The following is a 17390-nucleotide window of genomic DNA, read 5'->3' as shown; positions in this document are numbered from 1 at the left end:
TTAGTGTAGGGTCACAAGTTGGAGCTCAAGCCCAAGAGGTATGGGGCCTTGGTCCAAGGAGCCCAGAAACAATGAGTTTGTAGAGAGTGGGCCGTAGAACTAGGTCTTACCGAGTTGGACAACGGTTAGTATTGGGCTATGCAACGATTAAACGCAAATAAAACATGTTGACATCCATAGATTTTCAGTCCGAGGAGGTAAAATGAATATATATTGATCACCGTTTGAGTATTATGTCAGTTTAGATTGCTACAATATTCTCTTCTCCTTTTTCTCCCTCCACTTCCTCATGGGGACTCCTCATATTATATAGTCTTCTTGAAGCCATCGTGGTCCTACACTTGTCGATCATTTGGATCCCTACTTGAGTGCTTGTCCCATTGGACACCCCCTTTCAACCTTCTGTGAGTTGTGATGGCCAAAGCAGCACTGTTCACAGGTCATCTCCACATTAATGCGGCCAGAAAAGTAGCTACAACGCATTTAATGCGGTAACAGCAGCCTCTCCTTGGATATTTTTCATTTCCTTCTTCCCCGCGGGTTTGTGAGTCACGTCTCTATTGCTAATGCCTATTGGGGGGGGGGGTCCTTCTGATTGCCAGAGTGCATGTTTGAGCTATATTCATCACGTCTGAGAAGACATTCCTCCTCGGATTGTCCTCCAATTGCCCCTTGCCTATGAGAGCTAAGTTGGAAATTCCTTTAGCAACCATCTCCTCTCCTCGGACTTTGTTAATCGTCCCGGGTGGGGCCCAAAGCCTATTACATGATTTGGAGTCTTTGCCCCTACAATTAGTTATAAATGTTATAATAATACCAAAAAACTCACTTTCATTTATGGGTTTTTTGTGGATCAAAGCATGAAAAAAATGTATCACCATTAAAATAAGAAATATATTAAAATTCAAAACTAAATTACTACATACAAAATAATTGTTCTAATTATGAATGCAATGATTAATTTATTCTCATTGGTAAAATAAACTAGCAATTTTGGAAACATCTGAATATCATTGATGTTTTTTTGTTTTTTGTTTTTTTTAATTTTTAATTTTTAATTTTTTTATCTTTTTGGTTTTGGATTTTGAACTATCAAGAACGGTTGTCTCCCTTTCCTCTTTAGACTATCTATTAGTTCATAACTTTATACGAAATGTGCTGGGCCTCTTAGATTAAAAAGGAAAAAAGAAGAAGAGATGGGAGCAGATTTCCTCTGATGTTGGTAGAACCCTAGAAAACCCTTTTTTTTTTTTTTTTTTTTTTTTTTTATATATATATATATTTTTTAAATACCTAATCTTCGTTAAATTACAAGAAAAGCAGCATCTTTCCTCTATTGCTCAACAACAGCAAGAGAAAGAGAGTGCTTATTACATAATCCAAAAGGCCTATGAGCAGCAGCAAATTTAGCAAGGGAATGTGCAACACAATTAGCATTTACCCTAACTCAGCTAAAAACGCACTAGAAAAATCATTTGCCAAGTTCAAACACATTACACAAAAGGGTGGAAGTAGACCACATAGTAGAAGATAAACTTGAATTTAACGCATCAACACTTTGTTTAGAATCTCCCTCCACAATAATCTTCTGAAGCCCTTTAAATTTTACAATCTGTAATGCCCAAAGGAATGCTGCAGCTTCGACCTGAAAAGGGTCACACAGGGCATTATGTTTTGTCCAAGTTATAAGAATCTCACTAAAGGCTTTTCGAGCTTACTATAGCTAAAGTAGTGAAGGTATTTGTCACAGCATCATCAACATTGAAATTGACTTCATTTGATGTAGGGAGCCATCCACAAACTTGATCTAGGTCTTGTTCTTGGTAGAAAACTTAGCCAAATATTTAATATGCTCTTAAATTATATTTTTGGAAAAAATACATTTTTGCACACTCTTATAAAACTCAACTTCATCTATGAATGATTGGTATATGGTTGACCATGTATCTTGAACAATTAAACCACGTAGTTAGGAGGAACGGAATCGTGATTTTATCTTTATTGTTTCACCATTCAAGAATAAGAAATATACTATAATTTTAAATTAAATTAAAAATAACTAAGTAAAATTATATAAATGTTCTTAAATTTTCTTCCTTACCCAAAATAATGAAGCCCATTCATATTAACGTTTGGTCACGCCGTGGTAATACCTCCGCGAAAAATGCATTATTATTTATTATGCTCAAACAATGATGTTGATATCTGAGTTCTTGTGGAAGAGATTAACCATTTGAGATGTTGACCCTTGTTACTCATACATTTTCTCAAAGAATTTGACCAAAGTCAGAGCCACCAAGTTCAATCAACTGTTAAATTTGTATTAATACAAATACTTTTGACAATGTATGATTAAACGAGTGTATTAATACACTTGAGAATGTATTGAATTTATCAAAGTCCATAGTGTCTGTTTTGGTGCAACTTATATTTTACATTTTTTGAAAATGCAATTGGTGCCAAATACCAATATCCTTATTGTTCAGTTAGTATAATTTATTTTTTACTTTTTGAATAGTGCATTTAGGCACATTAATGGTAACCCGTGCGAATAATAACTTTTTTATTATTTTTTTTTATTATTTTCAGTTTTCAGCAAAATAAGCAATATTCAAATGGACCCTAAGTCCAATTCCAGGAATCAAACAAAAGAACAAAAAAGAAAAGGACGGTATAACCAAAAAACAATCTCAACATATGATAAGATTTATCTAAGAAGAGTGTGAATTACAAAATTATTATTGGCAATTGAAACCAATAATCTCCCTCAATAAATTACTGATAAAAAAAATATATTGAAACTGCACACATGAAAAATATACAAAAACTTCTTCTAATTGAGAATTGGATGCATTGTTGTGATATACAAACCCCCAACAAAAAATAATAATAAATAAAAGAACATAACACAGGAGCCAAACCCAAGTAAAACACAATAAATTTTGAAAGAAAATGAATATTTTAAATATTGTGAAACTAGAAGAAAAGGCAGTGTCTCCACACAGGAAAAATGGAGAAGGCACTGGAATCAGCAGCAGGACCAATAACCTGCAAAAAGGAGCAAGAATTCTGAATATGTGTTTGCTGTAACGATGAAATTAAAAGAATAAAACATGGTATTGCTAAATGGAAACACAGCACTACAATAAAGCATAATTTTAGAGACCCCAATTTTAAGCATGTCCATAGAACTAAGTGATTGGTCTTATTTGCATACTACGATCCACCAAAGACATGATAATAAAATTCCAATGCTATACTGAGACAAAATAATCAATTTTGGACTGTAAACTTCTAGCTTTGTTGGTCAACATTTTCAGGAATGTTTTCAATTTCTAACATATCAAATCAAGAGTAGAATGGTAAGATTATGGCATTATGAACATAGTCACCAAGAGAATCTAGAAGCAATGACATTTAGAACCAAATGTACATATATTAACAGAATTTTTGGGAAATCAAATACAGGTTTTATGTTTTTTATGCCAATCATTTGTAATTTCCCATATCAGACACTTACCTGGTAGAGATGATGAACTTCTTTCAGGTCCCACAACTTTCAAACTAAAAAATAGGTATAACAAACAAAATCCCCTTTGAAAAACTAATTTGGAAGTCAACATGACGGGAAAGAATGACAACTTTTCGACTAGGTATCAGCTTCTTGGGGCAAATGCAGCTAGTGCATTAGCATGTGCTGGAGAAAGGTTGCTTAAAAGGGGTTGCATTTGTTGACCATATAGAGAAATCAAGTGAGAGAAAGCTCTTCCCACTTGAGCTTTAACTTCAGAAGTTTCTTCTGGGGACACCACTACTTGAGCAAATAGATTAACCAACTCAGGAACTAGAGTGAGGATCTGCTTTGCATCAAAAGAGAAAAACAAACAAGCAAAAACATCAGTTCTTGAGAGAAGTAAATATTAAACAACTAGTTAGCCAACTTTACATTGCAATCAGGAAATGAAACAAATACCTGGGGATTTGATGATAAAACAAGAGTAGATACACAACTATAGACTGCCATGGACTCTTCATGATCTTCTTTTAAGGGGAGAGCTTTTAGGAAGACAGGAAGGACCTGAGAAAAGTAACCAGGACATGGACAGACATAAAAGGAATAATTAGCTATAAGGAGTAATGGTACAAATTCATTGTTTTCCTTTCCTAAAAGAAGAAACCAGAAGAAAACCTGGTTTAATGGGATGGACTCAGGATAAACCATTATCATCCTTGCCACAGCGCCAGCTGCATTATCCCTGACAGCATTGTCTGGTTCTGATTCCCCAAATAATGGGAAAAGTCCACGCAATATATCACCATAGTATCTAGTACTGATGAAAGGAAAAAGCTACAGAATGGCAATGAAAGTTTCTAGGGAAGATGAGATTCAATTCCAATAAAGAAATGTAGAAGACTAATCATAGACTATGTATGCCCCCACTTAAAATCCGATGACCCCACAACACGCAGTAATTAAAATTTACAACTACCAAATAGGGTATGAGAGAGGAAAGGAGAAGAAAAAGAAGCAACATGACTACTAAGAAGGATACTTTAAAGTTGACTCGCCCCCATTTTTGCACAGCTCTCCAACACAAAATGCAGCATTCCTTCTATTAGTTGCCTCAGATGAAGCTAGTTCTTTTAGTACTATGGGCATCACTCGCTGAAACATATGCCATTAGAGTCACAAATTAGACACCATTAATGTTCCAAAAATTAGAAGAAAAAAAAATGTGAGCTGAAATACACTTTTGGTCCCTAGAATTAGGCCTAGGTTTTATCCTCATCTCAGAAATTTGAAAGTTTCAATTTTGTCCTCAAAATATCTAAATAGTAGCATTTAGTCATTCCATTTATCAGCTGTCAAAGGAGATGCATATGTGGCAGACCTAGAGATGATGTGACACATTAAAAAGCTGGCATGGTCATAGGCATGACAAACAAGGACACACCAGCATAGGGCTTGCATCTCATCCACTTCTCACTTTTTTCTCTTTTTCTTTCATCAGAAGCTGTCTTTCTACATTTTTCTCCCAACCAGCAAGCCCTCCTCATACTCCCTTAATACTCCGTCACATACCAACACCCACTTTTCATCACCTCACTCCAACCCTCCATATATTTCCGGGGATATCACATCACCACAACACTCCTTCACCAGTGTGCTCCAACCTCCATTAACGGTCCACCGATACGCACACCCACACTCCTGGTATACCCATGTTGCGCACGCCCACACCTATGCCTGCACCCACGGTCATTGTTGCTTGTGAGTGTTAGTGGTGGTTTTTGGGACTTGATTTGAAAGCTCCAAGCTTCTCTTCCACATGATTGTGTTTGGGCCTTGAATATTTCTTGCCTTTTTATCTCACTTTCAAGGGAGAGAAAATGAAAGATAAAAAGGGAAGTGAGTTGAGAGAGAAAGAGTGAACAATTGATGGACAGAGGACTATTTTGGTGGCATTTAGATCTTCCAGTACTAAGGCATAACTTTTTACATTTAAGGGACCAAAAGTATATTGCAGTCAAATATTTAAGAGTAATAAAATTTACATCGACATAGCCAGCAATTGGAGGACCCATATCCTGAGCTACTTCAGCGAGGCAAGCAACCACCATAGTACGATCTTGCGGAGGGCGTGAAGCTCTCTGCATTTTCCAATAATTAAAACAATGAGAAAATAACACAAAGAAACGATAGCTTAGAAATGCAACTACATATACCACAAAATCAGATGCTAACCTACCGCAAATTTCATTAAAGGATCGAATAACTTTGCAAAGATAGGTGCAAAATGAGAACCCATGGACTTGGCAAATGCAGGAAGAAGATCAGAAACTGCATCCATAAGCTCTTCATCATGTTTGGTATCATCATCATCAATGTCACCGTCAGATTCTTCTTGCTGACAACAAGATTCTTCTCGGAGCAATACCAAAGTAGCATCAACAAGCCGAGGCACGACTGAAATCAGATTACGTCAAAAGGCAAGTTCCAACTATGTCATTTCATTTGCATCAGATATATTCCTATGAACAAAAGGCAAAATGAAGGCAGCAAAATTTAACTCACATTGCTCAATGGCCACGTATCCATATTCCTTGATGATATCAGCTATGCTCATACAAGCTTGAGCGACAACTTCCTTGTCATCATCTTCAGTCATAGTCTTGATATAAATATTCATCACAGTATCTGTAGATTACAAAAGGCACTATAAGATTTCTACTACTGCTAGAAAAATAGAAATCCAGCCAGGCCAGCAATTTCAAAGCTAAGATGTTTATCATTCCTACATCATGTTCTTACCAAGAACTTCTTTTATTTTTGCCAGTCCTTCCTGCAAAACGAGACAAAGATTGTGATCACTTCAGTAGTATATATTTCCACCTATGGGATTTAAAATGACATAAAGTAACAAAACCAAAGCTAGCTTTCAACTGAAGTTGCAAATCTGAAGAGGCTGCTTCTAAAAGCATTGACAACTAGATAGTTCTTTATCGACTAATATCTAGATCAAACCAATATTGGCAAATAAACAGCTCCACAAAATCTTAATAAACAAAATCCAGATGACAAATTAATGCCACGGTTTGGCAAGTAGAAGAATCAAAATTAGAGAGAGAGAGGATTCTGATGCAGACTAACATGTTGACTCTGGTAGATCGCCTGTGCTGCTGTTAATATGTCTGCAATTAAAATTAATTCCAATATGAGCATTCTATAGATTCATACACAAACTTGAAACACACGAAGTACAAAGTGCCACAATAATTGGACTTATAAAGTTTACCAGCATCTACCACTTTCTCTATTAATTACAGAATTAAATCCCATATAGTTGAGAGTAAAGTTAAGACAAGACAATGAAACAATGACCTGGAAACATAGTTGCCTATCCCAAGTAACAGGATTATATAGGAATACAATCGCCACTAAATATAAACCTGTTAGCACACCCGATATAAAATCTTCACTCACTTCTCATACAGGTTCATGAGTTTGAACAAGAATATATTCTTTCCTTTCCCTTTTTTTTTTTTTTGAGAGAGAGGGGGGGGGGGGGGGGGAGAGAGAGAGAGAGAGAGAGAGAGTACAAATGGGTTCAGACTTCAGATCACAAAACCATAAGATCATAAGACAAAGAGTTGGAGTTTAGGCTCTCCCCTGATTATGACAAGATGATGCTTGGGTTAAATGAAATTTACAAATAATTTTGCCACAAGCAGATAGCTACTACTCACGTTTTAAACCTATGATTGCCTGAAGCCGAACATCTTCATGAAAATAGCCTGAGTGTCTCACCAAAATTTTCTGTGACTCCTCCAAATAGCTTTAAAAAGTTAAGAAACCCCCCAAAAAAATACTTCTTTATTTACAAAGATGTAATCTACCCATGGAATCATGAGATAAAAAAAAAATATATATATATATATATATATATAACACATGTGAAAGGATACGGTGCATAAGAAATCTTTGTGTGTTCAGCAAATAAGCCAAGTGCCTGAGTAGCAGCTGCCTTTTCATCAAGAACTCCGGTTCTTATACTGATATTTCGTACTCTTGGCTCATCATGAGCTTCATCATCAGATGAAACTCCATCAAATCCATTAATATTTTCATCATCAGACTCATCAATGTCCACTGCAGAGCCATCATCCAGATTGCAGGAAGCAAATGCCAGAGGCACAACATGAGGAAGATACTGTTTACCAACATAAATATTCACCCATGAATATAGGCAAAATAAAATCCACAAAAGTATATTATATAAATCCACACCTGTGCAAAGCCATCAGCCAGTATTTCTGCTATATTGCTGAAAAATCCATGGGTGTACTCCCGAAGCTCACTATACTCCAATCCAAAACCCTGAGAATGAAACACAAAATTAAGTACTAGAAAAGACAACAATTCCAGTCAAAGAGATGTGCCAAGGCAATTACTGCAATTGCAGCTTCTATGAAAGGCGGTAGAATCGGTTCCATCCCCGTTCTTCCTACAGACATTGCAACGATTCCAACTAGTTCAGTAGCCCTTGCTCTTGAACAGAGATCCTCATCCTTGGTAAGCACCATGAAATTTTTCATCAACTCCAGAACCCTTTCAGCATATGGAAGGAACGCTTGCTCTGAAGCTGATGCAACTGAACCGATTGCAGACTACAAGAAAATTAAAATGGAATTTAAAATTAACACTTAAAGACAAGAACATGAACCTTGAGGTTTATCAAACCATATTCAAACCAATAATGTAAGTCTTTAAAGCATATAAGATACATCTTCGTACCATGCATGTCTCCTGCAAATTTCGAGGGCTACTTTGGAGGGCAGCCAATAGTCTGCCCATCAGAGGATCGAGAAAAGGAAGGATCTCCTCCCCCATGTTCTCACAGAATGCAGCCAAAGCATAGTATGACTTCTCCTGTAAAAAAAAGACTGAGTTGTGCTCAGACAATAATTTACAAATAATTAACCCCAGAATTCAACACTTTTTCTATGTTTACCTTTACTTCATCAGATGCATCCTCAAGGGCATTTAAGATACAGGGAAGAACACTTTCATAATGGGATACAATTTCAGGCTGCAAATGCTCAGCGAACTGACCTAATGCAAATGATGCAGCCCCTCTAACCATTTGTTCGGGATCCCTTAAAGCCCCTAAGACAATATGAAGAACAGGCTCCAACTTATTTTTCATCAACTCCAAACAACCCTCTGAAATGACACCTAGAGCAGTTACAGAAGCTTCCCGAAACTTTGGATTTGCATTCTGACTACTCAAAGAAGCAAATTCTAAAACAGGGGCAAACACATGCTTTGGAAGATTCAAAGCCATAGTGTCAATAACTTCAGCGGCAGCTCTATCTGGTGCAAGATCATCATCTTCATTTCCATCAGTTGATTCTGCAAGCAAAGGGCACATAACTTGCAGGATAGGGATGACCAACTTATGCTTTTTAAGGGAATTGGACTTGTACTTTGCCAGCCATGAAATTATCTGAATAGCCTGATAAATTGAACAAAGCATAAGAAATAAGCAAAGTATCTACAATACCCAGGAGGTTTAAGAGCAATAAAATGGAGCAAAATCAACAGTTAACAAAGCTTTATACCAACTAGCTAGGTTGACTAAAATATGAAAAACAAGGAAATAGATTTATGATCCTTCCTACCTGATGACGTGTGTTGGATTCCAAATTTTGACTTGAGCAAACTTCAAGGGCGAACTGCACAATGGATTTAATAGATTCACCAAGAAGAGGTGCAGGAGATTCAATCAGCTCATCAAAGATTTCAAAAGCAATTACAGCTACATCTTCATCTCCAGAGGCAAGACACTGTCTTGATACGTGCAAAATGCTAGGAATGAACTCACGAAACTTGACCTGCACAGGTATCATATAATTTAATGAAGCCCAAAAGAGAATGAAGGAGTAAATAGCAGTCCTGAGCTGCAAAAAGCTTCGCCACCAACATAATAAAAGAAATCATGAAAAATAAATAAATCACATGTGCTCATGTAACCTAAGATTTGCACAAAAACCAGAAAATTAGTTCCACTGAAAAAAGTAGCAGCAAAGGAATATAACATCATATTTTAACACTAATACTTCTTTTATTGGTAAACCATGCAGCCAACAGGTTTTGAAATTTGAAACTACAAGATAAGGGGGAGGAGGTGCCATTTAAGATAAAGCTCATTGGTATTAGGCCTATGCAGACACCCATGAAATTCTAAATTATATAATAAATTCAATTATCAAAGTCCAGGACCAAACCAGCATATGTACAGAATCAAGTTAGGCTTCTCGCAACAAATCAAGGGTATGATTTTTTTTTTGAGAAGAATCAAGGGCATGGTTGATTCTAGACTTTGGTGGAACACGGGTACATTATAAGCACCCGAAGAAAAAATGCACATCCATTAAATATATGAGGGCTCGCCCCATAATGCCATTCTAAGTTTCATTTTATGATCTTAGAATTGAAATAACTCCCTTCCAATATTAACAAGTTTGCACACACTGATCTCAGACAAGAATTTTGTCAGTGTCGTAATAATGAAATTCTAACTCATTATGTCATCCATGTTTGGTTGTATTGTCTTTCTTTGATCTCATTCTGTAAAAACTAAATCCAACCTCCTTAACATGTACATCCAAGATGGATAAAAGCCAACATAAATTCCAAACCAGAGTAAAAAATATGACAACAAAATTAGTATCTAAGGTATAAGACACTCAAATACATGGCTGATGTTGAAGACTATTTCAACTCAGAATCTATTTCTAGCAAAATCAGACAACCACAATAAATGGGCAGGTTTATCCCATAACCAATTCCAATTTCCATCCACTACAAGATAATTTCTACTCTGTTTGGAGTTCATTCTACAAGCAGCCTTCTGTCCAGGAAGACCACCAGCCTCACAATGAAAATTATATAACACAATTCTAATTATGGACATTATACAGAGCACTAATCCTGTAATCCAAGAAGAGTAAACATTGCATAGGAAATGCTAATCCAAAAAAGCATAAACATCAAGAATAAGTATACAAATCCATTTCAATAAAACAAGCCACTTCATTATTTGAAAACTTTGCAGTGTCAAATACAGACTTTGCTCTTGTCCTTTCACATGGTCCTAATCATTGTCATAAGAGAGCAACCAATCATAAGCATGGCAAGGCAATTTAAAACCCAACACCTCTTGCACATTAACCATATTGAATATATACAAAAGTCAACACGACGGGTCCACAGCAAGTATTCCCAAAAGCAAACCATATCCCCAAATCCTAACCTCAATTCAAACCAAATCCTTCAATAAAACCTTATGAAAGTTCGAATAATAATCACAATAAAAAATAGTATCAGTCCTATATTCATAATCCCCCCCCCCCCCAAAAAAAAAAAAAAATCAGAATTTAATTCATGCCAGCCAAAAATATAAGGTAATTTGGCAATAGAATCAAACTCAAGGTAAAATAAAAAGTTGCAGATCCATGCATACACCCTATAACTGATTAGCAATTAAAGAATCCTCAATGCCTCCCAATCTATAATAGTATATCACTCATGCATGGGAATAATAAAAAGCATTGCTACAAGAACTGTACTGAATTTTTCATATAGCAAAGGATCACTGTCAATTTAGATGCCAAGGCTCAAAACAATTTTGCTCTGATCGAATACATTATTTTTATTGCATGTTTTTAATGTCATCTCCACTTACTTTCACAAGCCATCACTGCATCATACGCAGCTGCAACCCCAAGCTTGTCATGTCTTTTCCAAGCTGAAACACCCACTGATTCCCCCACCCCCCTCTCTCAGGTATCTTATTATATGAAGTGTTGTCTTTTTAATGCCTTGAGACAGGCATGAGGTGTCTTGATGGTTAGTGTCCAAACCAAAGGACACCCCAAAGTTACATCCCAAAAGTTTGAAGATCCAAGAATTTCCAAAAGAAGGGGGAGATATGAATATCAATTGAAAACACATGACCGCAGGAGAGTGATCACAAACATAAGTTTAAGCTTTCTAGAGGAGTCCAACCTCATCAAAGCCCAAGATGCTTTCCCAGATAATACACCACATGAAGCACTTTCCAATACAAAGCAGAACAAACAACTGCGGCCATGCCCACTCCCAAATTGCCCTTTCCAACACACAGCAACTTCTCTCATGCTTAAGGTGAACATAAATGACCTTATAGATCTCTTACAACCAAAGAGTGAAGAAATGGTTGACTGTTTCCCCACAATTTTTGCACACAAAATACCAATCAACAATTAATTCTTCAAAAGATTCTCCATAATCAGAAGCTTACCAAAGCAATTGTCTAATCCAACAAGGCAAAGCCAGTAATCTCTTTCTATGTATACATGCCCGATATCCACAGGATGGCCCATAACCATAGTCCACCATGTCAGAAATTACTGGTGTACATCAGTTTCATATACTTGCCATTTAATTCACATGAAAAATGATATACAATACCTGTCAAATTGCATTATGACCATAAAATTGTGAATGTCTATACAATTTTTAGTAAAAGGTCTTAAAATTTATAACTTAATACGGATACATATTTTAGTACACACTTAGGAATCAATTTTATCTTAATGCCAAATTTTAATGTTAGATTTAGAGTATGAACTTTTGAGTTTTGATACTATGCTCAACAAATGCAAATTACTAAATATGCATTTCATCTTTCAGCATTAATATAATTTTCTGCTGTCCTTTCTAGAAACCTGCTGAAAGCTTCTTGTGATCACAGCACACAAAGCACCAAGAAATGCATAACCTCAGATATTACACAGAACTGAATTAAAGATAACACACAAAGCAAGTCATCAGAGTGAGTAACGCTGTTTCTCAAAAAATAAAAAGTATAATTCAAGCACACACATTATAACTACTTGATCAAGTAAAAACAGATGGATAGACAGATTCTTTCCAAAGTATGAATGTGCATTACAAATTAAAACAAAAGCAGGAACAAATGAGCACCACAAAACTACAAGTAGATATTATATTACAAACTCACCACTTCAGCCCCATCGTTAGTGAACTCTAGAAAAGATCCCACTGCTCTGGTAACACAGGCAAAAAATTATAGTAAGCAACCATATGATATTACTATTTCACAAAAGAATGAACACCATAAATGTCGAAAAGAATACAAAAAGGACTTTTAAATTACTTGAGAGCAGCAACTCTAACACGATTGCTTGTCTCATCCTGTAGACACTTTAATAGAAGAGCTTGCAAATCGGCAAAATGAGGTTGAAAACTATTCCCAATGGTTTCAGTTAAAGAGCTGAAAAGGATCAATGCCACCTTATACCACCAAAACCAAAACAACCATATAAGTTAGTCTATTAAACCTGGTAAATACGAACCAGGAGCAAGCATCCATATGAATTAATTCACAGCAAAAAGAAACATCAAGGATTGATGAGCAAAAAAATTCTTTTTTTTTTTTATAGGTAAAAATAATTTTATTGAAAAAATACTACTTCATGCAAGATGAGCGAAAAATATTCATGGTAGTTTAAGAATAAAGAAAAACAGATTTGACCATAATTTATCCCATTAAGCAATAAAGTTGGGGTTTCATGACAAGTATGTCCTTAAATAAGTAAGGAACTTATGGGTGATAAAGCATTGCTATATACATTTTTAACTAAACTCACTACTTTACAATCATGACCTTGGAGTTAAGTTCTTAGCAAGTTCCCTACATTTAAATACTATTAAATACACGAATGATATTACAGTTGGACAGAAATGGAGAAATGAAAAATTCATAGCTCTTCTTTATGAATTAAAAACACACACACAAAATCATTTCCTAAATTTCAATCAGTCGGGAAAATATGGCACGTTTAACTTCATGTAAGCCATCAATTTGATCATGCTGTTATATATGTACATAGCTCCTAACTACCTATTGCACAGTACCATCTTGTCTAAGGTTATGATTGTATTTAAAACATGTTGCCGATAACAAGAGTTGTGAGTTGCGAGTAACTTTAAGTACTGTAACTGGCACCACATGTAAACAAAACCCCAATTTTGAAGTCTAAACAAGATTATCCCATCAAGGTTAATATCCTCCAACAAATTTAGACAACAAAGCAACCATAAATATGTGGATGAGTGTTTGAAGAGGTCCGATTTGGCAACAAGATAGCAATGATGAGCAACGTAAGACATTAAAAATATCATAATTAGAAAGTGCAACCAGATAGCTTTTAAGAGTCATAAGCTTACTTCTCTATGGTCTTCCTGTGCACTCTGGCTACATTGGAACAAAAAGGGAAGCAAGTCAGGCCACTCTCCTGCTGGAACGGCATACTTTGCTACGATACTGACCACATTTGCACTTGCTCGCCTCACTGGTGGACTGCAGAAACAGAATCAACAAGATCATATCAAAATTCCAAAGAAAAACAATTACGATTATACTACCTGTGTGCTTTAGTTCCTAGTTTATTTCCAATTTTTTCAATGAAGCATTATTACTAATAAAAAAATTACGAATACAATAAAGTCAAATATCAAATACAGTTAACTAACCAGTAGAAAAGGCGATACTCAAACTTAACAAACCCCAAAGTAAGGGTAAAGCAGAAATGACAAGTTTTTTAAAAAATAGGTCGCATATAGATAAGTCTTAAGAAAAAAGGCTGTTAGAGATGAACTATTAAGCAACTTCTTTGTCTCCAGAACATTAAAGAAAATTTTCCTTGAGATTCACCATTTTGAATTGCATTCCCTAACTCTTCTTGGGAATCAAAAATAAAAACTGAAGGCCTCAAAAATGCATTAAAACTAAGATCAGACATGAAAGAGTCACTAAATGATCAATACTGAATGCAAATATAATCAAGGGGTATCACAGTGAAAACTCATTCAAGTGTCCAATTGGACCAGTAAACAGAACAAAGTGAGTTTACAAATTACCAAGAAATTAAATGCTCAATTTCTATTCATCATTTTACAAGCAAAACAAATAAGCTTCCAATCGAGTAGAAGCCATCAACAACCTCAAGATGAACCCTCAATCACATCATATAGAATTTCAACTAAGCAATTGTTGTACCAAGCACAAAATAAAATGAAATGAGAATCCAAACTTTAAGTCTTTCTCCAGCTCTCAACTTCCCCGATCAACCAAATGTGGGATATAAACCCATTAACTTAGTCCACATATAAGTACAGTCAGATAGAATTAAACTCAATCAGAAATTCCAACCCTGTCAAATTCCAAACTCTTACTACTTCATCACAAAACTCATCAGAATATCGCAATTCAGGTCTAATGCAATAACCAAAGACAACCCACTAAAGGAGAGTTCAGTCCACAATTCAAATCAATCATACCCATATACACAATTCAGCATAGAAAGGAGAATTCAATCAGCTAAACCGAACAAAATACATAAGTAATGCCAAGAACACAACTTTTTTTCTAAAACTGCAAACACGATCTGTTGTGATTGGAGCTACATCACTTTCACAAAGTGCTTCTTTTCATAACCAAAGAAGTCCACAATCCAAGTCAAATAGTAATGCTAAGGACACAGCATTTATAGCTTTATAGCAACATTTTACTACAACTCCTAACATGATCCATTGTGATTGGAACAATATAACTTCTACTAGGTTCACAATATGCCATGTCAGCCATTGTGAAAAATATTGTCCCTATGCCATTTCTGATTACAATAACACCAATCATAACATGCCAATTCTTAGTGGCATCACTAGGACTTTATTATTCAAATCAAACAACCCATCAAATCCATACCAACATTCATCATAACAAGAAACAACAACAACAACAACAACAACAATTTCCAAATAAGTTAAAAACCTGTGTTCCATTGTGATGCTCTCAATCAGTGATTGCTTGACCAAATGCTTGAGTTGAGGTGACAGCTTGGCCCAGTGTCCGGTGATCTTCTTGCGGAGGAGCACGGCGGCGAGCTGGCGGACGTTGGGGGTCTTGGCGGTGCGGAGGTGCTGCACGAGCGCAGGGACCACTTGTGGGTCCTTGGCCAGCCGCTTTATCTGCTCCTCCGCTTGCCGCCGAGCATCGTTGTCAGGCATCAAGAATTGTATCAACAAAAGCTCCAAAGACTGAGCCATTTCTTCCTTCTTTGTTTCTCTCTCTCTCTTTCTCTCTTTCTCTGTGTCTGTGCCTGTGTCTGTGTGTTGTGTTTTTTTGGTTACAGAGAAAGAGGCTGCTTGCTATGCCTGTGTGAGGGTTTTTGGGTTTTGCTTTGCTTAGTATTTAAGGGTGGTTTTTTTTTTTTGGGGTTTTGTTGTGGCGTATAGGACAGGTTTTTAAAAAAAGGGTCTTGTACGTAGGACCATTGTTGTGTGTTGGGTCCACGCGTGGTGTTTGTACAGACACGATATATAATGCCAGCACCATTTCTTTTTATTTTTAACACAACACTCTCTTTTTTTAGAGAGAAATAAATTTTTATTAACTAATTAAAGGATATAGTTATAGTCTTCTAAAAAATTTAAAGGATATATAATATAGGTTTTATTATAAAAAGAAAAAAATTTAAAATTAAAGGATACATTGGGATACGAATATATGTCCGCATCGCAACGTGTTCAATAGAGTTGACCACTAGACACAAGCACCACCTGTGAGAGATATAAGATCTAAACTCACTTCTTAATGCATATGAAGCAAGTGTAATTCACTCGTTAATAATGAGTGATATAAATGTATTATCCACAACTATAGAATTTTTTTATTTTTTTTATTTATAAGTGTCCACAATATGTGGTATGCTTTCTTATCTAATAAGAGTAGGTTTTATTGTGTTTGATAGTATCGAGAAAAATGAGTTAAAGAAAAACTAAATTTGGTCAACAAAAAAAGTACGACTTATTTTTAGAAATCGTTTTTCACTAATTTTTATTAGAAAAACAATCAATCTCATAACAAGTTAAATAAAGAAAGTTAAAAGATTTTTTTTTCTTTTTTTATAACTCATTTAAGATTGCTCCAAATAAAGAAAATGAGATAGTTTTATATAAAATACTTTTTAAAAAATAATTCATTTTCTAAAAAATATTATCATTAAAACAAACATAGTGTTTTATGTGATACGAATACTAATACACTGAATGTATAAATAATTTCATTCACAAGTATCCACACATAATGGGTGATTAGTAACTTGTTTAACTTGACCCACTCAACTGATTTGACCCATCTCAAATGGTTGCAGATGGTTTTGACTAAAAGTGGACAAGTCGACAATGAATTGTGAGCTTGAAAAATATATCAGTATTTTGCGTGAGCAAATGGTGTGAGAACGTCTCACCCAAAAATAATTTTTGATTTTCTCAAATATTGAAACAAATAAAAACAACAATCTTTACACATGACACGAGCCAATGATGAGTGACGAGAATTAAAAAACATCAATATTCATCTTGCCATGTGTCACTGTCGTGAGGTAAAAGTCCCCTAACATTCCTATTGCTGAAGCTCCCAAGTTGGTGTCTATAGACTATAGGGTTATGATTATCCCCTATAGGAGCCAAAATATAGGTGGGTGAAATGGAAAACAAATAACTACAATAAAGATTACATTTGATATAGAGATTGGACATGCTAGGATTCATGGGTGGGTAGCATTCAAAATTAGAATAGCCTTCTCACTAAGTTTGAGACCAACTAGTGAGGTTGATCAAAAAACACTCCATTGAGAAAGTCCATGAAGAAAAACATACGACAAGCTCAATGAGAAATGGCAAAGTGTTGGAATAAGAAGTGCATACCTATTGTCTGTGTTTTGATGGGGGTATTTATAGAGTCCCTTTTCATGAA

General features: G+C 35.5%; 1 protein-coding gene across 1 annotated transcript; it reads right to left on the bottom strand.

The window, feature by feature from the left end:
* Positions 1-2817: 2817 nt before the first annotated feature.
* Positions 2818-15832, bottom strand: LOC126715886 (uncharacterized). The gene is made up of 21 exons (XM_050416724.1): positions 15405-15832; positions 13799-13931; positions 12726-12862; positions 12570-12615; positions 9184-9396; positions 8514-9017; positions 8297-8431; positions 7954-8169; positions 7790-7879; positions 7468-7712; positions 7249-7337; positions 6653-6693; positions 6314-6344; positions 6077-6199; positions 5751-5968; positions 5557-5652; positions 4554-4666; positions 4190-4325; positions 3974-4078; positions 3521-3857; positions 2818-3048 (listed from the first exon to the last, which is right to left on the bottom strand). Exons 1-20 carry the CDS (start codon positions 15677-15679, stop codon positions 3657-3659), a joined length of 3147 nt encoding a protein of 1048 aa, XP_050272681.1. The 5' UTR covers positions 15680-15832; the 3' UTR covers positions 2818-3048; positions 3521-3656.
* Between the last annotated feature and the right edge of the window lie 1558 nt (positions 15833-17390).

The sequence above is a fragment of the Quercus robur genome, chromosome 2 (assembly GCF_932294415.1).
Source record: "Quercus robur chromosome 2, dhQueRobu3.1, whole genome shotgun sequence".
Classification (NCBI taxonomy): Eukaryota; Viridiplantae; Streptophyta; class Magnoliopsida; order Fagales; family Fagaceae; genus Quercus; species Quercus robur.
Note: the sequence above shows the minus strand (reverse complement) of the source record. Positions and strands in the feature narration are given on the sequence as shown.

What these genes read in the sequence shown, in the direction of transcription:
- LOC126715886 (XM_050416724.1), bottom strand. Translation starts at nt 15,679, where the DNA reads ATGGCTCAGTCTTTGGAGCTTTTGTTGATACAATTCTTGATGCCTGAC. An exon ending in ATGCATCTGATGAAGTAAAG is followed by an intron (nt 8,432 to 8,513) that starts GTAAACATAGAA and finishes TTTTTTTTACAG; the next exon opens with GAGAAGTCATACTATGCTTT. An exon ending in CAATTGCTGGCTATGTCGAT is followed by an intron (nt 4,667 to 5,556) that starts GTAAATTTTATT and finishes CATATGTTTCAG; the next exon opens with CGAGTGATGCCCATAGTACT.